The following is a 27,399-nucleotide window of genomic DNA, read 5'->3' on the forward strand; positions in this document are numbered from 1 at the left end:
AAGGATCTCCTTTAGGGTCATAAACAAAATGTGAGGACATATAGTTCAAGTATGTCTCTTCTGGTATTTGAAAGGACATTGTGGCTGTTGTGAACTTAGTCTGTTGGCTCTTATTATTTCTCATATCACATTTCAGTTGAAATCAGCAGTTGAAAATAATAAAGCGTTCTCCCCGCCACTGTTTTGTTAAAATGCTGAGGGATGGGGTTGGAGAAATTTAACCACTCTCAAATTGATAGACATGTCGTTCTAAGGCTATACAGTGTTTGTTAACATTTACTGTACTGATCTATGCAACATGAATAGATGGAAATCATTTCCTATATACCATCTCAAAATTCCAATATACTATCTTGAAATATCGACTTAGTATCCAAGATGTTTGACTTACAGTACCAGTACACATATGGCAAAGGGTGGCTACTTTGAAGAATCTCAAATGTAAAATGTATTTTCATTTGTTTAACCCTTTTTTGATTACTACATGATTCCATGTGTGTTATTCCATAGTTTTGATATCTTCACTATTATTCTACAATGTAGAAAATAGTCCAAATAAGAAAAAATCTGGAATGAGTAGGTTTGTCCAAACTTTTGACTGGTACTGTATGTATCTTGAAATTTCGACTTACTATCTCTAAATTCTTAGATAGACTAACAAAATGTTGACAGAACAATCTCAATATTTTGAGATATGTATATCTGTGGAGATGCAGTACTATGAGACATACATTTCCCCAGATGTATAAATGTGAAGCATCTGCTTGGCGTTTCCACTCACAACCAAATATGGTAGTGAGAGGAAGCCCTCTAGCTGGCATTGGGAGAAGATGGAACGAGATGGATTTTGGCCAACATTCTGCAAATGTTCTCATCGATGATACATTTGATCTCAATACAGTTTTCTGTTCCCAAAACTATAATTAGTTATTAACATATGGAACGACGTTTTTATAGACTTTATCCTTTGCAAAAGTTTTTAAAAATCGCGTTGTTTAGGAGTGCAAAGGAAAATTGAGTTATTGCACACGCGCACTTCACAGAGGAGGCGTTCCATAACGGAAATATGCAGATGTTTGTTAGAACAAGCCAATAGGATCTCGCCATCTCGTGCTTGGCTTTGCCCACCTCCATGCCTGTTCTGTCCACTAGGACTCATTTGTTCCCATCGGAAACGGCTGGCTGTGGTGTATCTTGGTTTAGTTATACAAATCTTCGTTATCTCATATTTTGAGATCATATCGAAATAAATACAAAAAATGTGGGGGGGGGGGGGGGCGAGAATGAGCTTCCATATTTTCTGCCTAATATCTTTAATACCATTTGTATGTAATTATTTCCTGATATGTAGCAATGTATAAAGCACTTGCCATTGCTATGTAATCTATTGAGAAGTATTGATAAATGTGACATAAAATGTTAATTGGTTAAATACCTGTACAGGTGGATATTTTCTTTTTTTCAACATTTGGCCAGATGCCCGTTCAGATACTAAAAATAAATGTACTCTCAAAAGTTGCCTCACAAAAATAACAAAAACAGAAGAGGACGTGTCAAATCGTAATTCCACCACTAGAGTTCTCCTGTGTAAAAATCTGTCCTGCTCTTTTAATGTTGGCGCTGTGTTTACCTCTCCCCAATCCTGTGCTGTGTGGCCAGGCCAGCTGGACGTAAACCTGACCATAATTCAGACAATCTCAAACTATCCCGGAAATGCAAATGTAAAGTATCTTACATTGAATCCTTCACGGATTTATACAGTGACATATATTATTAATACTGTAGTGACGGTAAGTTGGACATTTATTTTATATAAAATGTATTACTTAAATTAACATATTACGGTTAGCTAACAGCTAGCTACCTACTGTAGCTGTACCTGTTATGAACATGGCGCGTTCTGAAAACAACGATTCTAACTAACATTCATATTTTCTGTATACGTTTTGGTAGTTGCTTTGTTACTGTCTAACAACTATTTTATTTGTCTACGTGGCTAATAAAATGCATGTTTGAAAGCTTACGTTAAATAGCTAGGTAGCTCCTACAGAACTGCTTTGCTTTCCAGATCCTGCTAACTAACGTTAGCTAGCTTGCTAACAATTATGTTGTCGAACCATTTAGGTTGATAGCTTCAGCAGTTTATAACAAACCATGATTATTTAGGTATTTTAGCTTACTAACGTTTTGACAAGATTTCTTTAACACACGCTTTGGAGATTACCCTAACTAAACGATAACTAGCTAGCTAGCTTCCTAGTACTAGCTAACTATCAAGCTGACAACATTAGCCAGCTAGCAAACTGGGAGTGGGAGCTGCTAGTTTGGTCGTGTGGCCTTGGACGCCTTTGTTGAAATATCCACGGACTGTGTTGAATACTTAATCCGGAAATCAGGCCAGGGATTGGTCTGGGGAAGAGAAGGCACATTTACCCGCTCGCCCCAACTACACTATCAATGTGCAAATAGTTGGTCAGACAAAATTAAAACACAGCCACGACAAAGCTCATTAATATATTGATGTATCCAATAAACTCATCTGCTGTTTAAAAAAATATGTACATCTGTAGTATTTAAATAAATAGTATTTATTTATTTAGCCCATCAGCATTTTCATTCACAGGACCTCTCCTTTTGGATGTCTGTCTCGCATACTATTATTCATGTTGAGTTTGACACCCGTATTAGTGGATTGATTGTTTGGCTAATTTGCTCATACTATATACACAGTAGATATCATTTATGTCTGCCTCTGTTGAGCACTGATTGTGTTGTAAAAGTGGAAACAGAGTCACAGGTGGACCTTGAGGAAGACAACGTTCATGATTCATAGCTACATTTGATAAACAAAGGCTCTAAATAATAAAGTTGATCTTATTGCCACTACTAGACCTACCTTGTATGATTATAAACTCTGGAGTTTGATGATGGGAGTGTTGTGCTCCTGGACACCTAGCAGCCTAATTGATTGGGGAGTGTAGGACCTCTGTAGTTATGACATTATGTAGTGTCAGTCCCTAGACGGAGGTGTGTTTAGGTAGCAGCTGTGAGCAGTTGCTGTTACCTCTGTATGCATCCCAAATGGCACCCTATTCCATATTTAGTGATCTACTTTTGACCAGGGCTTTGTGTTAAAGTAATGCACTATATGGCGAATATGGTAGCATTTGGGACGCTGCCTTTGTAAGGTGGCAGCGGATGTGGAGTTGGAACACAGAGTAGTGCCCTGGCACCAAGGCACAGGTGACTCTTATTAACACCTACTCTGGTTTGCATTGCATGGGATATCACATCGCTCACTGTCACCTCTACTCCTCTCAGCTCTTATTCACCTTCTCTCAGCAGGCTGCAAGTCAGACATTGGAAGAGACATGATGTTACAGTGATTTAGAGTCTGTCGTCAATCCTCAGGTTTGCAAGGAAATTTGATTTTCTTTTTGTGAAATCTTTGACCCAAGATAAGCCTACTGCGGGAGTGGTTATAGGCCTGAAATTGAGATATTGTACTGTCTTGCTGAGGCGTACGCATTTAATTAAATGTTTAACAGATGCCCCTCTTCATTTTCCCCAAAAAATATTTTAAAAGTTTTTTTTAGAAAGGTGTGATTATAGGAAACATAATGTTCTCAAGCTTCCTGTAAAGAGATACTCAACCATTAGGTGGTGGATAAATGAAGACGTCTTCCTAAGGCCATTTACACCATTGAAAAAAAATGGTCAGTTCCGGTCTTAACGGGGTGTCTCTCCCATAGGCACCAATGCGATAGCAGGTTGGTCTGGTCTGCTTAGTTTATTGACTCTATATGAACTATAAAAAATGTGCAAATAGGATGTCTCGCTTCCTCTTCCTTCAATTTCCTCTTGGATTATAGCTGAACTATGCCTCTTTGAGCCTCCAGTAGGCTTAAATCTCTTGATTAGGTTAAGTGTTGAACTAAGATTGCTATAGTTTTTTAGGACACTGTAAAGTCCATGGAATAAGAGCACCTCCTCCCAGCTGCCCACTGCACTGAGGATAGGAAACTCTGTCATCACTGATAAATCCACTATAATTGAGAATTTCAATAAGCATTTTTCTACGGCTGGCCATGTTTTCCACCTGGCTACCCCTACCCCGGTCAACAGCACTGCACCCCCCACAGCAACTCGCCCAAGCCTTCCCCATTTCTCCTTCTCCCAAATCCAGTCAGCTGATGTTCTGAAAGAGCTGCAAAATCTGGACCCCTACAAATCAGCCGGGCTAGACAATCTGGACCCTTTCTATCTCAAATTATCTGCTGAAATTGTTGCAACCCCTATTACTAGCCTGTTCAACCTCTCTTTCGTGTCGTTTGAGATTCCCAAAGATTGGAAAGCAGGTGCGGTCATCCCCTTCTTCAAAGGGGGGGACACTCAAACTGGACACCCAAACTGCTACAGACCTATATCTATCCTACCCTGCTTTTCTATGGTCTTTGAAAGCCAAGTTAACAGATTACCGACCATTTCAAATCCCACCGTTCCTTCTTCACTATGCAATCTGGTTTCAGAGCTGGTCATGGGTGCACCTCAGCCACGCTCAAGGTCCTAAACGTTATCTTAACCGCCATCGATAAGAAACAATACTGTGCAGCCGTATTCATTGACCTGGCCAAGGTTTTCGACTCTGTCAATCACCACATCCTCATCAGCAGACTCAACAGCCTCGGTTTCTCAAATTATTGCCTCGCCTGGTTCACCAACTACTTTTCCGAGTTCAGTGTGTCAAATCGGAGGGCCTGTTGTCCGGACCTCTGGCAGTCTCTATGGGGGTGCCACAGGGTTAAATTCTTGGGCCAACTCTTCTCTGTATACATCAATGATGTCGCTCTTGCTGCTGGTGAGTCTCTGATCCACCTCTACGCAGACGACACCATTCTGTATACTTCTGTCCCTTCTTTGGACACTGTGTTAACTACCCTCCAGACGAGCTTCAATGCCATACAACTCTCCTTCCGTGGCCTCCAACTGCTCTTAAATACAAGTAAAACTAAATGCATGCTCTTCAACCGATCGCTGCCTACACCTGCCCGCCCGCCCAGCATCACTACTCTGGACAGTTCTGACATAGAATATGTGGACAACTACAAATACCAAGGTGTCTGGTTAGACTGTAAACTCTCCTTCCAGACTCACATCAAACATCTCCAATCCAAAGTTAAATCTAGAATTGGCTTCCTATTTCGCAACAAAGCATCCTTCACTCATGCTGCCAAACATGCCCTCGTAAAACTGACCATCCAACCGATCCTCGACTTCGGTGATGTCATTTACAAAATAGCCTCCAATACCTTACTCAATAAACTGGATTCAGTCTATCACAGTGCCATCCGTTTTGTCACCAAAGCCCCATATACTACCCACCACTGCGACCTGTACGCTCTCGTTGGCTGGCCCTCGCTTCATTCTCGTCGCCAAACCAACTGGTTCCAGGTCATCTACAAGACCCTGCTAGGTAAAGTCCCGCCTTATCTCAGTTCGCTGGTCACCATAGCAGCACCCACCCGTAGCACGCGCTCCAGCAGGTGTATTTCACTGGTCACCCCCAGAGCCAATTCCTCCTTTGGCCGCCTCTCCTTCCAGTTCTCTGCTGCCAATGACTGGAACGAACTGCAAAAATCTCTGAAACTGGAAACACTTATCTCCCTCACCAGCTTTAAGCACCAGCTGTCAGAACAGATCACTGCACCTGTACATAGCCCATCTATAAATAGCCCAAACAATTACCTCATCCCCTACTGTATGTATTTATTTATTTATTTTGCTCCCTTGCACCCCGGTATTCACCTCCCTTGCACCCCACATTCACCTACTGCAAATCTACAATTCCAGTGTTTTTTAATTGCTATATTGTATTTACTTCGCCACCTTGCCTTTACCTCCCTTATTTCACCTCATTTGCTCACATTGTATATAGACTTGTTTTTGTACTTTAATTATTGACTGTATGTTTGTTTTACTCCATGTGTAACTCCGTGTTGTTGTATGTGTCGAACTGCTTTGCTTTATCTTGGCCAGGTCGCTGTTGTAAATGAGAACTTGTTCTCAACTTGCCTACCTGGTTAAACAAAGGTAAAATAAATAAATAAATAGGTTTTTTTTGCAAGAAGGTCTACATTTTTAGAGAAGTGATTCGCTCGCTTAAATCACTTAAAAAAACAAATATATATATATATATATATATATATAAATGCAAACTCAATATGTAGGCTTCATGTACAAGATGACATGGTTATTGTAAGCAGTGGATGTGCGGGGCCTTAATTTGTGAAATTTGTCTCACATTTCAATATCACATGCTTTTTAATTTGACTATGACCAATTGAAGCGAAATATGAAGTAGGCTACATACATTTTGTCCTTTGGTCTTTAAATGTTAGTTGAACAAAAAAAATGTATGGATTTGCATTCTGTTTGCGAAGTCTGTGGACTAACATTAGCATATGGTTAGCTTGGAACAGAAGTTTTTTAAATTGACATTTTACATTTCAAAGTAACTTTCATTGTAAAAAAAAAAAAAAAAAACTCTGGAGGGAGTCTTTAAGAAGAGTAATGCGTAAAATTGGATTAGAAACATAGTTAACGGGGCGACAGGTAGCCTAGTGGTTGGAGCGTTGGGCCAATCGTTCTGCCCTGAACAAGGCAGTTAACCCACTGTTCCCCGTTAGGCCATCATTGTAAATAAGAGTTTGTTCTTAACTGACTTGCCTAGTTAAAATAAAGGTTATTTATTAATAACAGGATGAGGCAAACTGCTATTGTTCCTTTCTTTAAAATCTCGAGTAATATTGTATTCCATCACAGTAGACTTGTTTTATGACAGTGCCGTGAAATGGTACAGCTTTCTTCGTTTCTTTTGCAATACATTTTTTTGGGGGGGGATTATGTTTTTCTTCCACTGAATAGCCTAGAATATGTGTAGGCAACCCTGTTCCTGGAGTGCTGCTAGGCACCACACCTGACCAACTGAGCTAATTGCGGCACTCCAGGACTAGGGTTGGCTACCCCTGGCCTAGAATCTAGATGTTGGCCATTTCTACTACAGCTCCCTAAGCACTGATTCCTGTTACGTTGCAGTGTTTAAGGGAATGAGAAACAAAGCCCAATAGAACTAGACTTGGCCATACATAATAGTGTATTTTAGGATTACATTCAGCAGACACTTATCTATAGCTACTTACAGGAGCAATTAGGGTTAAGTGCCTTGCTCAAGAGCACAGCAGCAGATTTTTCACCTAGTTGTCTCAGGGTGTCTAACCAGCAAATTCGTGGTTACTGGGCCAACGCTCTTAACCGCTAGGCTACCTGCTGGCCATGGGAAGCCCCCTGTGTCACTCGCATGATCATTGGAGCTATGTTGTGTCGTGGACAACGGACACCTATTAGGCCAGTCAAAGCACGTTTCTGAGGTCAGGCCTTTCTGACATGGGAATAAACATTGTTTTTGTTGTCTTGATTGGGTTGACCAATCCTGGTCCTGGAAGGCTTTGGAACCTGCAGATTCTTGTTATTTCTTATCCTGAATAAATTCTTATCCTGGCTGTTTAAGCTAGGAAGATGGCTAAAGGTAGCCTGATGGAACCATCCTAATGGCTGCGTTCACCGTTCTGTTGACGTCAGTGAAATAGAATGGTGAACGCAGCGATCCGGATGGGTACACCAGCCTAGGCTGGAGGTGTAGTTTACCCATGCTCTGAACGGGTGGTGCGCCTTGATGAGGATTTCTTCACTTGAGCTGACAGGGGGAAGAAAAAAAAACTTTCGCTGTTCATTTCCTGATTTGAAACTGACTCATTCCAAGTATGTTCGGCAGTGTTTCTAGAAGTAGCCTAATGGTTTGAAACATTACTTCTCTCACATGCCTTGCAGGTGTCATGAATAAAGAGATCATGTCGCGTGTGGTGAAGAAGAGGCAGGCGGATCCAAAGGTGGTCCAGTACGTGTGGGCTGCCATTGAGGTCATCCGCAACCAGAAACAAATTGCCAACATGGACAGGATCTCAAAGTAAGTATTCCAGTCATTGTAGTTCTGTTCCAAGACGCTTAGAAAGTGGAGACGTCACAAACGCCCCCAAAAAATAGTCTTAAATATTAGTGGAGACACCCTGCCGTTTTGTAGACAAAATGATGAGGTGTCTCCAGTTGTTTACATTTGTGATGCACCTTCTATGCATATTCACTTTCAATACGGATAGATGGAAGGATGGTGGTTGGTTTTAGCCACTCTGCTTTCAGGGTCATGCTTGATCAATAGGTGAAATGGTTTCATCGTTCAATACTTGACATTAAATTCCTTTTGCTTAATGCCATTCAGACCATAAATTATTTCAACCAACCTATATTGCAGCTTCCATTGTAGCACCTTTATGAATATATTTTTTTAATTTAGACCGATTTTAGGTCCTATTAGATTGTTTATGATATGTGATTATCATGTAATATTCTTACAGTCTAATCTAAATTCATTCATGCTGAAACCTATGTCTGATCAGTCCTTATTTTCAGTTAATGGAATAGCAATATGGCTAATTGGAATCCTCTGGCAAACAGAGAGCCTTGGGAGTTGTCCACGAGCAGAATGAATGAATGACACAGAGTGGCTGTTGTCATGGAGATAAAGCGATGAAATTCAATGGCAGGCACTGCTGAACTGTCTTAATGTCTTAAAATACATTTTGTATTTGAGTGGATGAGGTGGTGACATTGAGAGTCCAGGAAAATACAGTTTAATATGAAAATGAAGGCAGTTGGTACAGGAGGGGAGGTTGTGCTATAATCTCTTTACATTAGATGTGGAAAGGCTTCGACTGTCTGTGCAGAACATAAAACGGTTGGCGGCACAGTCATTAGTGGTTTTGTCCCAACTAGTCCATGTAATGGGTTGCACTGTGATGATGTGGTGGTCCCAATGCAGGCAGCAATATCTTTCTGGGGGGCTAGGCCCTACTTCAAGATTTAAAATTGGATATCTTTGGCACTCTTGTCTATTCTGTTCTATTCTCGCCCATTTTCTTGTGAATTGCATATTTGGCTGCTCCTTCTGAGGCGAATGGGTTTCTCCTTGGTTGAGTTGTTAGAGAATGCAGGCAGGCAGAGGCAGTGATGTTGGTGTGCTGTGCCTGTGCAGGTACCTGAGCCGTGTGTTTGGCATGCACCCCAAGGAGACAGCCAGGCAGCTGAGTCTGGCAGTGAAGGATGGCCTGGTGGTGGAGACTCTCACTGTGGGCTGTAAGGGCTCCAAGGCCGGCATTGAGCAGGAGGGCTACTGGCTGCCTGGAGACGAGCAGGTAAGAGAGGGGTTTTACCCTGCAGTGATAACACAAACCCCAGCAGTCCTTGCAGGTTTCTTCATCATCAACACCTATTTCTCCCATTTCCCTCAGCAACACCTCTATGGTTCAGAAGAAAATGTACTTAGTTCAAGGAATTCTCCCTTTATTCAATGTTTTTACGTCTCTTATTTGTAAGGAGTTGTTTGTGTATATCTGCTATGCTAGACAACTTAGTAATCCTTCAGTCATTCAGAGGTGCTGTGAACTATAGCACTGAATTCACCATTGATTATAACGACCTGGTGATTCAAGTCACGCTGCTCTATTACCAATTTGTATGTGAGGCTGACTCGTTACAGTCATAGGTATGATGACCATGCACACATTCCTTTAGTACTGTAGTTCTGCTATACACCAAACACACTGGCCCCACACAGTACAGTCAAATTTAGCACTACTCTAAGAGAAGTCAATTGACTAGAGCAGCAGGACTTTAAACACTGCTTTCTGGATCACTTGCAATCACACAGGAGCCGAAGGCCGAAGGAAGCAAGGTAAGGGTGCATCGTTGTTTTCTATTTTTTTTTTTATCTCAAATTTATTTTACTAACATCATTCCGCTTCAAATCACTTCTGCCACTTCTGCAGCGCAATCTGGGATTTGATGGAATCTTTTTAGAGCTGCATACTCTTTAACATAAAATCAGACAACAAAAGACTAATTGAATTATCTGTTTAAAAATATGATTTCTAAAGTATTTTCAGTTGTAATGGTTAACCATTTACGTCACAGCCAGTAGTTTTAACACAAGAGATGCTGATATTCCATGTGAAAAGCTTCCAGAAAGCCTGGTGTAGCGCTGTGTCTCAGTGGCCCAATTTCTTGCGGAATGGATCAGTCACTTCCTTTAAATATTTGCTCGCTACTTATCTACACATGTAACGTTGCTTTAAAAATAGCTAAGAAAAACCTAATAAACATTGCCAGGGTTCCATACAGTGAAAGCTGTTGTCTTCATGGCTTTGTTTGACACATATTTCAAAATAATTCTCCAAAGAGAGAGTCTCTGAAGAAAAAGTTTCAGAATTATAGTAGCACATTTCAATGTCATAGTCTTTTGCGTGAAATGACCAGCAATGCCAACATAGCCACAGGTTTGTAGCAAGCATATATGATGTGTGTAATAGATGTAGTTTTGCTGATGGTGGTAGCAGTAGTAACTCCTCAGGGAGGGGTGTGTACCTTCATTTCTCTGTGTGTTATGATCTCTGTGCCTCCAGCATGACTTTGGTTTGATGAACAGGGGATATGGTGGTGTGTTGTCTATACTATGGTTACATCCCAAATGGACTCATGTTCCCTATGTAGTGCACTACTTTTGACCAGGGCCTATGGGGGTCCCTGGTCAGAAGTAGTGCACTATAGAGAATAGGGGGCCTTTGGGATACAACCTATTTATGCCTGACTGTCCTTAGAAATGTTAGCTGACTGATTTCATAGGTCAGCATCGCTGATGTATTGTGTATCTGAAGTATGGCGACGTAATTACAGTACATTATGAAGCTCCGTTGTCTCAAGTGCCTGGATTCAATCCAACTGTCATGTTTGTGTCCTTGGAAGTGACCAGGGCTTGCATCCCAAATGGCACCCTATTCCCTATATAGTGCACTACTTTTGACCCAGTCCCATAGGGGGATAGGGTGCTATTTTAGACGCAAGAATGTTTCTTTCCTCTGCAACAGCAGCAGTATTTGTTGATATTCCTCACCATTGCATTGATCATAAACTTGCATGCTGACCAAACCGGTACCGCGCGGGTGTCTGTGTATGCATGCTGGTTTTGTCTATCCACACCAGATGGGTTCATGACGCACAGGTTAATATCAAAACCAATTCTATTCATTTGGGGACAGATCAAAACACAAATGAAACATGCATGGCCATTTAGGTAGCTTGCTGTTGCTAGCTAATTTGTCTTGGGAGACTTTGGGTTGTTATTTTAACTAAAATTCATATGGTCCTTTTTTGTTGTTGCTGGATCTTTGTAGAATTTTGACCAATTTTGAGTGTTACAAAATTGTGTGTTCTTTACTCCGATAATTAATCCACAGATGAAAAGGAGAAACGTAGTTCATTTTTGGTACATTTTCTTTGATTAATCTTGTTCAGATTTTAGATGGCGGTTGGCAACCAAATTTAAGGTGCATTACCGCCACCAACTGGACTGGAGTGTGGACCTCGTTCATACAGTATTTCAATCACCCACATGGGTATATGCTCGTAAAAACCAATGAGTAGATGAGAGTGGTGGGACTTGCAGCGCGTCAAGCGCCTAAAATAGAACCAAATTCTATTGAACCAAATTCTATTTTAGCGCCTGGTTACGCAGACACGCGCAAGCAGTTTGGAAGAAATGATTGAATAACATGTTTGTGTAAATGTATCTTGCAACACTCGCTCACGCAACGTGGCCGGTTCGATCAGCATGTCAGAGGATCAACCCTTCATAAATACGTTCCAAAGTAAATAGATAATGGACCAAAGTCAGAGTGGATTTAATCCAGCCCATTATTATTATTTACACTCTTCTTGTTTACGATATTCCATATCCTGAACGGTGCATCTTATCTCTGGTTTGTTCAGTTAATCAGAAAAGAGTGGCAGAATGGCTTGTTGATGGATGTGTTTGAGGTGAAGCTCAGTGGGGAAAGCCAAATAGCACCCTTTTCCCTAGTTAAAGCACGACAAGGGCCCATAGCACTCTAGTCAAAAGTAGTGCACTTTTATATATGGAATAGGGTGCCATTTGGGATACATACAGTGTCTTCATGTCTGGCCTTAGCTAGTAGCTTCATGGTTATGTATTGTGAATGCAGGGAGGGGAGTGTGGCCTGTATTTGTAATAATCTCTACAGCTCTCCTGAGAGGAATGGGTATGTGGTGTGTCTATAGGGAGGTTGCCTCAGCTAGCCTGCTGCACTGCAGAGTGCTGGTGCCTGCATAATGTCACCCTATTCCCTATATTAGTTCACTACTTTTGACCCGGGCACATAAGGTTCTGGTAAAAAGTAGTGCACTATGTAAGGAATAGGGTACTATTTAAGATGGATCCCTGGGCTGGCTTATGTAATAGATGGACCTGTGCTTCCAGGCACATCTGTGCTCAGCCTGCTTTCTCTCTGCCTGGCGTGTCCCAGCTTGAGACTCTTGATAGTGTTATTGGGGTTGGGAGACAGCATGATCCAAACTGGGTCGGCCCTACGAGTTCTAGCTAGCACCTCCCCTCACAACCGCTCTGCTTTTGTTGACCGTTTTAGACAAGGCTCATTCTCCCTCCTAAAAGTTCCCCCTCTGCTGTTTTAGGGAGTCAATTATAAAAATTGTACAAAATAGATATAATTGATTTGGTTAATAATGTCAATAACATATGATATATTTGTATAAAAAAATGTTATAACTCTCCCTTGTGTTATTATACATGTGCAACAGCCTTTTGTTTTCTTACATGAGGATGTTGGATGTCCTTCACTTGATTTCATCTCTGCAATAACCACCACACTGTAACATCATGCCAGTGTGGTGGTGATATTTAACACTCCAAGTGAGGTAGGCAATGTTACACTGTAGGAAGCATCATCAGACAGGCCTCACCTTTTTGAAGTCACAACCTTTTCATTCAGAATACAATGGGACACGGACACTGCGTGGACAGTGACGTACCCTTCTACACTTGACTTGACTGTGCAGTGGGACTGGGCCAGGTCATCTAGCAGGGCTGAACACCACCAACAGACTAGGGTTAACCCATCCAAAATAGCCCTGGACAGGAAAAGATATGGAGGGACCTTGTGGAGGCCTTGGTGGGGTGAGGCCTAATAAAAACGAATATGCCTCTGGCAGAGCTTGCTTCACATCAGGCTCTCATGGCCCTCTAGGCTGGCAGTGGCACTGCTGCTGTCTATGCACTCTCCTTTTGTCCTTTATGACTATTTATGGCTGTGTGTTAGTTTGGGCTCCTCCTCTCTGCTCCCCTGTGATGGAGTGCTCTCCAGCTCACTAGGTTTAAACAGAGCATGTGCAACAGAGGCTGGATAGAGTTGGAGGGAAGGACACTGATGGAGTGTAGTAGGTCAGGTTGTCCTGAGTTAACCACCTTTAACTAGGATGTTTTTATTCATGAATCTGAAAGGGTTTTGTGGGAAGGTGTAGGCAAGTTGTTGACATTTTGCAATAATAAGTCCTTATTCACTTCCTTTACCACTCCAGACTATGAGGAGGAGTGTGACTGGTGGTTGTTGGTTTGAATCCCAGGCAGGTAGATGGTTTCTAGCTCTACGCCTCTTACTGAAACCTGTAACAAGACTATAGTAAATCATGAGTAATGCTTTGAGCAGCAGGTTCAGGTTGGCAGGAATTTCCCCTACCCTTCCCTAGCTTCCATCAGCCTTTCATGCATGCACGACCACATCAGGGTTTAATATGAACTTTGGTTACTTCCTAAATGGCACCCTATTCCCTTTATAGTGCACTACTTTAGACTACAGCCCACCAGGGCTCTTGTCAAAAGTTGGGCACTATATAGGGAATAGAGTGCCATTTGGGAGGCACACTTCACCTAGCCTCAGAACACAGAGGGGGAACTTTAGTTGATGTGAAATATCGCAGATATGTGTGCTAATAATTATATTCCGGTAAGCAAGCGTTTCCGCAATGGTCACACATTAGCCTTAGGCCTGTATACTCTCATCCTTCCTTCCAAAGAGGTTTATTTAAGAGATTGCCCTTTAAATAATTGGCTTGCACAGGGGTTATGCTACACAATCCACTGTACACACACTGTTTATTTGCTAGTTAATTAATCAATGATGGGGGTGTTTAATTGCAGACGGAGAGCGAGCCGCAGGAGGAGGTCAGTCAGAATTCACTAACTAAACATTCAATAACTGTTGTTGTGAGATAATGTTTGTATAGGCTACCAGTCAAAACTTGATTGTGATTTTGAATAGTTTTTATTTAACATTTATTTATACAGGAAGTCCAATTGAGGTCAGAAGACCTCTTTTCCAAGGGCGACCTGGATATAAGATAAATATGCATAGATCAAAGAACTATGATGTGATGTGTATTGTGGAACAGCTGGTGAAGTGGGTCCAGGAGTGGCCCCCTGGCTGGGGGTGTAGACTAGTCTCCAGCAGCCCAGCCGTCAGGTCGGTGCGGAGGGGGGCACCGATCACTGTGCTCCGTATGTTTCAGGAATGGGAGGCAGAGAGCCACGACTGGTATTGCTTCGAGTGCCACCTGCCCGGAGATGTGTTGGTGTGTGACAACTGCTTCCGTGTCTATCACCTCAAATGCCTGTCTGACGAGTACAAGCCCCGGGACAGCGGGTCCAACTGGCAGTGTGTGGTGTGCAGGGTAGGTACTCCATGTTGGTCTGCTGGTGCTGTCTAGCCTATAGTACCTCTTATCAAATTACTCAAATGTATTATCTAGGCCCATAATTGATCATGCTGTTTTTCACTTATTAGATAAATATTATTATTTTCATGGGACCAGTACCATCCCTGTGACCTGTCCTGTCTCCTGTCCTGTCTGCTCTGTCTCCTGTCCTGTCTGCTCTGTCTCCTGTCTTGTCTGCTCTGTCTCCTGTCTTGTCTGCTCTGCTCTCCTGCCCTGTCTGCTCTGTCTCCTGCCCTGTCTGCTCTCCTGTCTGCTCTCCTTCTTGTCTGCTCTGTCTCCTGCCCTGTCTGCTCTGTCTCCTGTCCTGTCTGCTCTGTCTCCTGCCCTGTCTGCTCTCCTGTCTGCTCTCCTTCTTGTCTGCTCTGTCTCCTGTCTTGTCTGCTCTGTCTCCTGTCTTGTCTGCTCTGTCTCCTGTCTTGTCTGCTCTCCTTCTTGTCTGCTCTCCTTCTTGTCTGCTCTGTCTCCTGTCTTGTCTGCTCTGTCTCCTGTCTTGTCTGCTCTCCTTCTTGTCTGCTCTCCTTCTTGTCTGCTCTCCTTCTTGTCTGCTCTGTCTCCTTCTGTCTGCTCTGTCTCCTGCCCTGTCTGCTCTGTCTCCTGCCCTGTCTGTTCTGTCTCCTGCCCTGTCTGCTCTGTCTCCTGCCCTGTCTGTTCTGTCTCCTGCCCTGTCTGCTCTGTCTCCTGCCCTGTCTGCTCTGTCTCCTGCCCTGTCTGCTCTGTCTCCTGCCCTGTCTGCTCTGTCTCCTTCCCTGTCTGCTCTGTCTCCTGCCCTGTCTGCTCTGTCTTCTCTCTCTCCACTGTGCTGCAGGCGGTCTATTTCCTCCTTTTATTGTTTGGATAATTTATGATATGCAATATACTGTACACAGTCAGCTCTCATCAGTTATAACCCACTGCTGGTTTGAATAGAGCACTGGATGGGTTACAGCGTCATGCTGAGCTCTCTCTCGCTCTCTTGCGCTCTCTGTCTTTTGCTCTCTCTCTCTCTCTCTCTCTCTCTCATTCTGCAGGGTAGTAAAAAAAAGAACCTGAACAAGCAGGAGATGTGCAAATACCTGCGTTTTATCATTCAGCGCATGAAAGAGAGGGTGAGTGTTCCATGGAACAGTTAGTTTTGTGTTCAGCGTAGGTATGTTGGGCCAGGCTGTGGCACTGGTTCCATCCCAAATGGCACCATATTCCCTATATTATGCACTACTTTTGACCAGGCCTCCCATTGGTTTCTGGTCAAAAGTAGTGCACTATGTAGGGTATAGAGTGCCATTTGGGACTCACTCACCAAATTGAATCAGAGCACTGCCATGTTTTATATCACTTAAAATCAAGGCCAGTAAAATCTCCCACCACAATGGCCTGGGTTGATTCTAGCCCCCCGCCTCTTCCTCCTCCTTTTCGTCCATAAAAGTGATATTAAATCTTTTTTTTTTTTTTTGTTCGGGGTTGCAGGCCGTGGACTTGAACAAGAAAGGCAAAGACACTAGACACCCGATGTACAGAAGGCTCATCCACACTGCGCTGGACGTCACCAACATTCAGGAGGTAACTAATTGGCATTAAATACACTGCTGAACAAGGGTTTCACACTGTGGATCTGTCCCAAATGGCACCATATTCCCTGTGTAGTGCACTTCTTTTGACCAGAGTCATTTGGGACGCATTCGGGATTTCACACTATTATTTACTTATGGAAGACCGAGCCAAGACAAAGACTAAAAAACAGCTTCTATCACCAGGCCATTAGACTGTTGAACAGCCATCACTAGCCGCCTACCAAGTGACGCAGAAACTCACTCACACAAAACACACACACACAAGCTATCAATAACATGCATACCTCATACTCACAAACTCGCGCGCGCACACACAGCTGACGCTGCTGTCCCATGTTATAGAGGAATTAAACCACTGGACACTGTATTTAAATCCTGTATTCGCCACATGGTTCACTCTAATATTTCTACTACTGTACATTGGATTTTAGTTACACTGTTTATGCACACTGCATTTGTATGTTTATGCTGGATTCTTGACAGAGCTCACTCATATATTTACTGCTGTACATATCATTCCTAGTATATCTAGTGTAATTGAATCGGTGTATATATGTATAAATTGCATTTTGAATAGTTTTACACTGCTATTTGGGTTGTTAATTAGATTCGTTACGATGTTTCTTGAGTGACATTTAAATTTTTTTTAAATTATTTGTGTGCTTGATTTGACATTTTACTGCATTGTTAGGAGCTAGTAACATAAACATTTCGCTGCACCCGCTATAACATCTGCCAAACTGTGTATGCGACCAATAAACTTTGATTTGAATTCCCTGCCCTTTGAACCTTTCATGATATATTGTATACTGTTGAATCCTTTAGTTTATCCAATGTCGAATGTAGGCTACTGTCTGAAAAAACCAATGTCCACTGACGTCTTCTACCATCCGATCTTCCTCATGTTGTTCATAATGTAATAAGGATCCCATGGTTGTCTCAAAAGACACCCTATTCCTTCATAGTGCACTATTTTTGACCAGGTCAAAAGTAGTGCAATACAGTGCATTCGGAAAGTATTCAGACCCCATGACTATTTCCACATTTTGTTACATTACAGCCTTATTCTAAAATGGATTAAATAGTTTTTCCCCTCATCAATCTACACACAATAACCCATAATGACAAAGCAAAAACTGGTTTTTAGAAATGTTTTCAAAAAACCCCGGAAATATCACATTTCCATAAGTATTCAGACCCTTTACTCAGCACTTTGATGAAGCACCTTTGGCAGCTATTACAGCCTGGAGTCTTCTTGGGTATGACGCTACAAGCTTGGCACACCTGTATTTGGGGAGTTTCTCCCATTCTTCTCTACAGATCCTATCAAGTCCTGTCAGGTTGGATGGGGAGCGTCGCTGTACAGCTTTTTTCAGGTCTCTCCAGAGATGTTCGATCGGCTTCTGGCTGGGCCACTCAAGGACATTCAAAGAATTGTCCCGAAGCAACTCCAGGGTTGTCTTGGCTGTATGCTTAGGGTTGTTGTCCTGTTGGTCCTGAGCAGGTTTTCATCAAGGACCTCTCTGTACTTTGGTCCGTTCATCTTCCCCTCGATCCTGACTGGTCTCCCAGTCCCTGCCACTGAAAAACATCCCCACAGCATGATGCTGCCACCACCATGCTTCACCGTAGGGATGGAATTGGCCAGTTGATGAGCGGTGCCTGCTTTTCTCCAGATGAATCTTGTTTCTCGTGGTCTGAGAGTCTTTTAGGTGCCTTTTGGCAAACTCCAAGTGGGCTGTCATGTGCCTTTTACTGAGGAGTGGCTTCCGTCTGGCCACTCTACCATAAAGGCCTGATTGGTGGAGTGCTGCAGAGATGGTTCTCTTTGTGGAAGGTTCTCCAATCTCCACAGAGGAACTCTGGAGCTCCATGTGGTTCTTGGTCACGTCCCTGACCAAGGCCCTTCTCCCCGATTGCTCAGTTTGGCCGGGTGGCCAGCTCTAGAAAGAGTGTTGGTGGTTCCAAACTTCTTCCGTTTAAGAATGATGGAGGCCACTGTGTTCTTGGGGACCTTAATGCTGCAGACATTTTTTGGTACCCTTCCCCAGATCTGTGCCTTGACACAATCCTGTCTCGGAGCTCTACAGACAATTCCTTCAACCTCATTGCTTGGTTTTTGCTCTGACATGCACTGTCAACTGTGGGACTTTGTATAGACAGGTGTGTGCCTTTCCAAATCATGTCAAGTCAATTGAATTTACCACAGGTGGACTCCAATCAAGTTGTAGAAACATCTCAAGGATAATCAATGGAAACAGGATGCAACCGAGCTCAATTTCAAGTCTCATAGCAAAGTGTCTGAATAAATGTGTAAATAAGGTACATTTGTGCCAGCAGCATACCACCCTGCATCCCACTGCTGCCCTGCTTCTGAAGCTAAGCAGGGTTGGTCCTGGTCAGTCCCTGGATGGGAGACCAGATGCTGCTGGAAGTGGTGTTGGAGGGCCAGTAGGAGGCACTCTTTCCTCTGGTCTAAAAAATATCCCACACTGCCCTGTGTAGGGTGCAGTCTTTCAGATGGGATGTTAAACGGGTGTCCTGACTCTCTGTGGTCACTAAAGATCCCATTGCACTTATCGTAAGAGTAGGGGTGTTAACCCCGGTGTCCTGGCTAAATTCCCAATCTGGCCCTCATACCATCACGGCCATCTAATCATCCCCAGTTTACAATTGGCTCATTCATCCCCCTCCTCTCCCCTGTAACTAATCTCTAGGTTGTTGCTGTAAATGAGAATGTGTTCTCAGTCAACTTACCTGGTAAAATAAAAATAAAAAAATTTAACCTGTTTTCGCTTTGTCATTGTGTGTAGATTGATGAGGGAAAAAAATGTAATTGAATCCATTTTAGAATAAGGCTGTAACGTAACAAAATTTGGAAAAAGTTAAGAGGTCTGAATACTTTCCGAATGCACTGTATATAGGGTGCTATTTGGGACTCGGCCCCATGTTGTTTGTTAAGGGTCTGTGTAAGGGCATGTCAGATGTAGCCCCAGTATAAAGCTGTGATTGTGTAGCTGAGGCTACAGGCTATCAGATTGCCTCTCCTCACAGCGAGGGGGTCAGTGAGGTCTCCTCCGCACTGTGATCACTGGTGCATTCCGCCGGCCAAGCCCTGCCTGCCAAATAGGCTGGAAAACAGCAGAGCGCTCCCTGCCACTGGCCAGGGACGTATTCATTAGTGCACAATGTATCAAAACGTTTCGCAACAGAAAACAAAAAATAGTGTTTCTTGGAGATGTTCAGCTTAGTTCCTCCATGTTTCACTCCTTTTGGTGTCTAGTGAATACGATCTAGGCCTCTGGAAAACAGCACTTGGGTCTGCCCTGGATGTGTGGTGCACTGCCCTCCTCTGATCTCTTATGGTACTGCAACCACACCACAGCCCCCTCTGCCCTGCCCAGTGTGAATAGGCCTCTTTGTGCTCTCTCTCTCGCTCTCTCTTTTGCAGAACCTCACCGAGGGGAAATACAAGAGCTTCGACGAGTTCAAGGCAGATGCCCAGCTGATCGTGCACAATACCGCCATTTTGTTTGGAGGTGGGGGGGCGTTCACAACCACTCTGTTATCATGGCCTGCGTCCCAAATTGCACCCTATTCTCTTTATAGTGGACCATAGGGCTCTGGTCAAAAGTAGGGAATAAGGTGCCATTTGGGACACATCCTTGAAGAGCATATTGCTATCAGATTTCCCTCCTATTATTAATTGCAGCTGTAACATAAGACTGTATAGTTGTTGCAGAAATGTAATTTTAGTTGGACCCAGTCTGTGTTATTGGACTACCAAGGCTCTCTTCATGTAGTTGAAATGCTGTTCTTGTGATGGCATGTTCAATAGAACAAAGTCTTTTAAATGTACTTGAATGTTATTTTCCCAACGTTAACAAAACCTGTTTTTGCTGCAGTTCATAGTGACCAGGCTGAAATAGCACGGTTGCTCTACAGTGACACATGCCATGAGGTAAACAGTAAAAAAAAATATTTGCACTAGATATAATTTTCAGCACACAATGACATTTGTATTGCAGTATTCTAGGTGGTTGTGTCTGAGTGGCACGGAAGCTGTTATTGCTCTCTATTCTCTTAATTGAATCTCTCTCTCTCTCCCCAGTTAAACGAGTTAATGCTATGTAAGAACTGTTTCTACCTGTCCAACGCTCGACCTGACAACTGGTTCTGCTACCCCTGTGTGAGTATGAAACTGTATTGGCTTCAATGCCCCTGCGGATTTGATTGTTGAAGCACCACTATAGCCCCAATGGAATTGCCCTAAGGGGACAAAGAAAGTTGATTGAATTGTATGTATTATCTTTGCTTGTGCTTGTTGTTGCAGACTCCTAATCACGAGGTGGTGTGGGCTAAGATGAAGGGCTTTGGCTACTGGCCAGCCAAGATCCTGCAGAGAGAGGACAATCAGGTGGACGTCCGCTTTTTTGGCCACCAGCACCAGAGGTCAGCCATCACACTGGGCACTGAGCTGTATACAGAAACACAGTCGATCATCTTGCGCTTCTTATCCAGAATCTCTAGCTGTAATATCCCCTGGCTATGGAGCTATGAGGGAGGCCCTGGCTGCTCTGACTGTTGTCTCCTCGTCCCCAGAGCGTGGATCCCGGCAGACAACATCCAGGACATCAAGGTGTCGGTGCAACAGCTGCAGGTGAAGCGCAGCGCGGGCTGGAAGAAGGCCTGTGATGAGCTGGAGCTATCCCAGCGTTTCCAGAGGGAGGGCCGCTTCTGGAAGACCAAGATGGTGGAGAGGCTGGAGGAGAGGAGAGGAGAAGGAGAGGAGAGGCTGACAGAGAGGCCGGAGGAGGCCGAGTCCTCCATCTCCTCCACCAGCAACACCAATGAGCAGGTCAAACATGTACGTATGCTGCGCTCCAATTGCCTCTCTCTCTCACACACACATTGCGGTTTACATATAGGCCCACAGCTTACTAACAGATACTCTGGTATGTATGTTTAGCAGCTCCACCTGCTGGCTGATTGATATTACAGGGCCTGTATTTTAATGAATTTTAATGATTGAGAATGTGAGGACAAACTTTCATATCCCTACACCATCTGTGTTGTCATGGCTCTAGCTCTGATCGTTGCCGTAGTGACAGAAAGTGTATCTAACAGAGGTGTTAGAAATCTGTTAGATACTGCAGTTCTGTAATTTCTCCACAGCAGAAAGCAGACAGACAGGCAGACCGAGACCGACAGACAGACAGTCAGGAGCCTAAAGCAAAGAAGAGCCGTCGCGGTCAAGCTCCAGATCCCAAAGAGGAAGTCAGTGTAAGTATCCTTACACACTGCTGTTGTATGGTCACCTCAGCCATTGTATTGCTATAGTGTGGGTTTTATTGTGTTCGTTTTAATGTCTGTGTGTCCATTTCTCTATCTCTCATCCCATCTCCGTCCCCTCTCTCCCCCAGGACCCGGAGCCTGAGATAGAGGCTGTGAGCAGCAGCCAGGAGATCCCCGTGACGACGCCCCACCAGCCAGAGAAGCTGTCTGTCTCCACGCAGACCAAGAAGGCCTCAGCAGCCTCGCCACGCTGCCTGCACCGCAGCACCCAGACCACCTCTGACGGAGCCTGCCAGAACATGTGCCACGAGAAGTATACCAAGATCTTTAACGACGTCAAGGACATGATGAAGGCCGACAACAAGAGGGAGACGGAGCGTGTGGTTCGAGAGGCCCTGGAGAAGGTGAGGGACTGGGGGATTGAGGCTGACGGGGGGTTCGAGAGGCCCTGGAGAAGGTGAGGGACTGGGGGATTGAGGCCAACGGGGGGTATGAGAGGCCCTGGAGAAGGTGAGGGACTGGGGGATTGAGGCCAACGGGGGGTATGAGAGGCCCTGGAGAAGGTGAGGGACTGGGGGATTGAGGCCAACGGGGGGTTCGAGAGGCCCTGGAGAAGGTGAGGGACTGGGGGATTGAGGCCAACGGGGGGTTCGAGAGGCCCTGGAGAAGGTGAGGGACTGGGGGATTGAGGCCAACGGGGGGTTCGAGAGGCCCTGGAGAAGGTGAGGGACTGGGGGATTGAGGCCAACGGGGGGTTCGAGAGGCCCTGGAGAAGGTGAGGGACTGGGGGATTGAGAAGACGGGGGGTTCGAGAGGCCCTGGAGAGGATGAGGGCCTGGGGGATTGAGACCGACGGGGGGTTCGAGAGGCCTTGGAGAAGGTGAGGGACTGGGGGATTGAGGCTGACGGGGGTTCGAGAGGCCCTGGAGAAGGTGAGGGACTGGGGGATTGAGGCCGACGGGGGGTTCGAGAGGCCCTGGAGAAGGTGAGGGACTGGGGGATTGAGGCCAACGGGGGGTTCGAGAGGCCCTGGAGAAGGTGAGGGACTGGGGGATTGAGAAGACGGGGGGTTCGAGAGGCCCTGGAGAGGATGAGGGCCTGGGGGATTGAGACCGACGGGGGGTTCGAGAGGCCTTGGAGAAGGTGAGGGACTGGGGGATTGAGACGACGGGGGATTCGAGAGGCCCTGGAGAAGGTGAGGGACTGGGGGATTGAGACGACGGGGGGTCCGAGAGGCCCTGGAGTAGGTGAGGGACTGGGGGATTGAGACGGGGGGTCTGAGGGAAGCTGGGGTTGTACCAGGTGAGGCGAGGGAACCAGGAGACTGACACTGAGAAAAGCTTTTATTGAATTATTCTTCAAGAAAAGAAACCAGCTAAAACATGAGTATACGACATGTGTCAAGGTTTTAACCTGCACTAAAATGACAGTAATAACCCCTGATCCAAAAGCACCTACAGTAAGTTCTGAATATGCTCCTGAGCTGAGGGTCATTTTCTGTGGTGTGTCTCCAGTTGCGTTCTGAGATGGAGGAAGAGAAGAGGCAGGCGGTGAGCAAGGCGGTGTCGGGGGCCCAGGCTGAGATGGAGAGAAAGTGTAAGATGGTGAAGGAGAAGTGTAAGGAGGAACTGGTGGAGGAGGTGAAGAAGATGGTGGCCCAGCACAAACAGCTACTCTCGACCACCAAGAAGAAGCAGTGGGTGAGCGAGACCTTTCTCTTTCCCTCGTTCTCTACCACACACAGCTCAGTCTGTTAAAACCAGTGTCTCACTCATTGAGACCTAATGGGCTAAATCCATAATATATTTGGACATGCAAAGTTTTTACCTTGTGTGAGCTACATTCAGGGCAAAGGACACCACTACCTAGCTAAGATTTGCCCCACACCCCACTACCAAACTAAGCACATCCTTGACCTTTTTGGATTCTTAACTCCATAACCAAAAGTACATAATTAGAGCAGTACTAAACATAGTAAAATATAATGTATCAATTGAATATGACAATGACTGAACAACAGCAAATTAGTTATTGTAATATTGGTATTCACAAACTCTCATAGTAATTTAAAAAAAATCCAAACCTAAGGAGGGGCTATGTCAGTTCTGAGTGTGTGTGTGTGTGTTAATCTTCCAGTGTTATAACTGTGAGGAGGAAGCCATGTACCACTGCTGCTGGAACACCTCCTACTGCTCCATCAAGTGTCAACAGGAGCACTGGCACGCTGACCACAAACGCACCTGCCGTAGGAAGAGATGAACAACCGCGCCCCCTACCCTAGCTCGCCTTCCCATTGGCTTGCCCCACTGTCACTCACCCAACCACACCCCTACCTGCCTTCCTGAACACTTTGTGGACCGAATCTTTGCGCAACGTCTGAAAAAATGGTCTCTTCATTTTATTTCATTACATTATTATTTAATATACCCAGTGTATTGATTTGTTTAGTTTTTTTCCGAATCAAGACCATGGCTCGAATGCATAGCATGGTATGATTTTTTTATTGTGCTAATTTGACCTATGTTGGAGAATGTGTTATTTAAGTTAGTAATAACCAATGAGCATTAACTGAATACATTTTATTACCTGAATTTTTTTATCACTTTTCTTACTGTAAATGTTTAACAATTAATATTACAGTCGATTTTAAACCGTAAGTACTATTGCAATGTTGAATAAGCTCTGCTTTCATACAGAAAATATTTAAAAAATGCTAAAAAAAACAGAGGAAAAGAAACTGCAAAATGGTAAATGTAGATGACTCATGGTCATTTAGCGTGATTTTATCATGAACATAGTTTGGTGAACAGCACCTTTTTATTGTTTTTACATGCATCTATCATCTTCAAGTCACTTAAACATCATTGGGAACAGGGTTATGAAGTCGGCTATAAAGAAGCTGACAAAAATCTTCCGTTTGTTATTATGCACATTTTGGGTTGACTTTTTGAATACATTGTAATTTTTATGAATCAAAGAAAAAGTGAAACATTTCTTGGGGGAATATATAGCAATCTTTACTGAGCTGGATCTTAGAGAGGTTCCTTCCTAATTTGACAGTTTGCACATTTAATTTCTTTTCATAACCCAAATGCTTGTAATATTGCCAAAAACAACATTTGTTGAACCTTATCTTAACAGAGAAACTGTGTTGAGTGCTGTTTTTCCCCCCTCGTTTAATTTTTTGGGTTGACATCAGTGTTATTGTGATGTTCGCTGTAAGTACGCTTTTACAATACTCAGTGACTAGTTATGAGACTCTTCACTGCATATGCTGTATTTGGTGGTTACTTTCTGTTTTTTCAACACCATCCTCATATTCTGAGTAAAGAGATGTGCATGTTTGATAGTTTCACATTTTTATTACTAGAAAAAAAGCTTGCAGAGTATTTTGGTTTCCCATAGACAATGAATACGGATGGACCAATATAAAATATATGCAAATATGAATGATCAGGCTTGTTATCTTTTAGTCATTTTTATTTTTCTCTTACTGGAGTCTGGTGTGCAATGTTATCCTTTTCTTGTCTTGGATCATTTATTAAAGGGTAATGTAATTGCCAATTTTATTTTGAACAGAAGTACTAACCAAGAGGCTACTTGGGAAGTCAGACAATATTGGAAGTCCATGTGACTGTTTCCTTAGTTATGAAGAGCCGACTGAACAGAGGAAATGTCATCACCTGCATTCATTCATTTTATTGCCTAGTTTTGGACACTCGGTTTTCAATGATGGCAACTCTCTTTTCCGTTAGCTCTGACAAGTGCATCACTTTTCAGAACTAACACAATTATTTGTATTAGTTAGAACAGTATGATTTATTTTGAACATTCTTTTTTTTTCAATGTATTTTTCTCTTTCCTTAACCATATTCTATGTTTTGTTATTTTTCAATCAGAGAAGCAGCATAATGTTTAGAAGTAATTAACAAACTGCTTGATTTGGGACACGTTTTAATTATGTTCTCAATTTAATCTTGATGCACTCCCTCAGGAGACCATGAACCGAATCACGCATGCCCTGCACGAATGCCACAATCTCTCTTTCTCTCTCAATCTCTCATGGCGTTCTTAACAAAATCATATTCTGTTTGTCATGGTTGCACTACATGTAAATAAACTTGTTCTCTTACACCATGTAATTCTCATGAGATTATAAGCTACACACACTGATGGTACAGTCTAATGGAAGTTATTTACATGGCTGAGGTTTGCAACTCTAGTTCCCCACTGGCGCGCTGCCCTCTATTTGTAAGGCTAAGAGAGAGGACTAATGTAATTGGGGAATTAAGCTATTTATAAATATGTTAACTTGAAAACCAGCAGAACCCTGCAGTTGTCCCCTCACATATGGTCAACTGTCTATCTATTACTGAGGTGACGGACTGTCCAGACCTCAACCACTGCTCTTAAAAACATACACGTTTGGTCTTCATTGTTACAAACACTTCTTTGTCTGGGCTATGGAAAGTATTACATAGGGAGTTAAATCCAATTTGTGAATTTTATCAGCTTACTTCTACTACAGTATGTATTTTATATTTGTCCATTCCTGTATGATGATCATTTGTGATATTTTCCCTATGTGGAAATATTTTGATGTCATTCCAATTTGTGTAAAGTATTTCTGGTAACTTGCATGAGTAAGATGTGTGTATTACAGTCCTTTTTTCATGTTAAAAGACAGTTGCACTTCCTGAAAATGATGCAATATGACAATGATATTTCCTTTTCCTCTGAAATTGCAGTCTAGCAAATTTTCTCACCATTTAATTAATTAAATACTAACTTTTTTGGTGAGGAAAAGTAAAGTTTACGGTCTCACCCATGACTACATCTATAAGATTCTTTGACCTGGTCAACTTTTTCCCTGTCCATATGCACACTATTAATAGTGGCTTAACATTTTCTATACTCCCGGCATTTTGTTTTCCGCTTTAGCTAGCAATATGTATATACATATATTCTATGTGCTAACATGGAGAAATAAATGTATCAACAAGTTCATGTAGTTGTCGAGTATTCGTTTTTATGTCCATCGAGGGATAACTCGGTAACTATGGGCCCTGGTCAAAAGTAATGCATTTTGGAACTCAGACAATATACTCAATGAAACCTGGGAAATGTTTACAGGGTAAGACAGTTTTTTTTTAGTTTAAAAAAAAAATGTAACTGTAAGAAAGTACTTTTTTTTAATCAGTTGAACAATGTTCACTGTGCAATAAAAATGAACTCATTTTCAGATCTTTTCAAACATACTTTCTGATATTGTTGGCCTTACCATAGAACGGGATTCAATCCGATAGGCGGTAGATCCCCGTAAAGGCGCCTTTGAAATGTTAAATTAGATTGAGCCAACATACAGTGGCTTGCGTAAGTATTCACCCGCCTTGGAATTTTTCCTATTTTGTTGCCTTACAACCTGGAATTAAAATAGATTTTTTGGGGGGGGGTTTGTATCATTTCATTTACACAACATGCCTACCACTTTGAAGATACTAAATATTTTTTATTGTGAAACAAAAAATCGGAACTTGAGCGTGCATAACTATTCACCCCCCACAAAGTCAATACTTTGTAGAGCCATCTTTTGCAGCAATTACAGCTGCAAGTCTCTTGGGGCATGTCTTTATAAGCTTGACACATCTAGCCACTGGGATTTTTGCCCATTCTTCAAGGCAAAACTGCTCCAGCTCCTTCAATTTGGATGGGTTCCACTGGTGTACAGCAATCTTTGTCATACCACAGATTCTCAATTGGATTGAGGTCTGGGCTTTGACGTGACCATTCCAAGACATTTAAATGT

The 27,399-nt window shown here is 43.2% G+C and overlaps 1 protein-coding gene across 5 annotated transcripts; it reads left to right on the forward strand.

Annotated features, from left to right (window-relative positions):
• The first annotated feature begins 1,595 nt into the window (after positions 1-1,595).
• On the forward strand, positions 1,596-26,600 carry LOC115169813 (zinc finger MYND domain-containing protein 11). Of its 5 annotated transcripts, none has more exons than XM_029725789.1 (17): positions 1,596-1,790; positions 7,888-8,023; positions 9,146-9,305; positions 9,821-9,844; positions 14,177-14,200; positions 14,545-14,706; positions 15,759-15,836; positions 16,195-16,287; positions 19,750-19,837; positions 20,204-20,259; positions 20,410-20,487; positions 20,632-20,750; positions 20,901-21,165; positions 21,474-21,581; positions 21,722-21,997; positions 23,108-23,293; positions 23,730-26,600. In XM_029725789.1, exons 2-17 carry the CDS (start codon positions 7,893-7,895, stop codon positions 23,850-23,852), a joined length of 1,971 nt encoding a protein of 656 aa, XP_029581649.1. In that variant the 5' UTR covers positions 1,596-1,790; positions 7,888-7,892; the 3' UTR covers positions 23,853-26,600. The 5 variants fall into 5 exon arrangements, with proteins under 5 accessions (XP_029581649.1, XP_029581651.1, XP_029581652.1 ...); XM_029725791.1 differs by having other exon boundaries at positions 21,477-21,581; XM_029725792.1 differs by lacking the exon at positions 14,177-14,200.
• The last annotated feature ends 799 nt before the right edge of the window (positions 26,601-27,399 follow it).

Source organism: Salmo trutta, chromosome 31 (genome assembly GCF_901001165.1).
Source record: "Salmo trutta chromosome 31, fSalTru1.1, whole genome shotgun sequence".
NCBI lineage: Eukaryota > Metazoa > Chordata > Actinopteri > Salmoniformes > Salmonidae > Salmo > Salmo trutta.

Excerpts from the sequence above, each read along its gene's own strand:
- LOC115169813 (XM_029725789.1), top strand. The coding sequence starts at position 7,893 with ATGAATAAAGAGATCATGTCGCGTGTGGTGAAGAAGAGGCAGGCGGAT. Across the intron at positions 9,306-9,820 it reads GGCTGCCTGGAGACGAGCAG|GAGCCGAAGGCCGAAGGAAG; the intron begins GTAAGAGAGGGG and ends GCAATCACACAG. Across the intron at positions 20,488-20,631 it reads ACTGGTTCTGCTACCCCTGT|ACTCCTAATCACGAGGTGGT; the intron begins GTGAGTATGAAA and ends TTGTTGTTGCAG.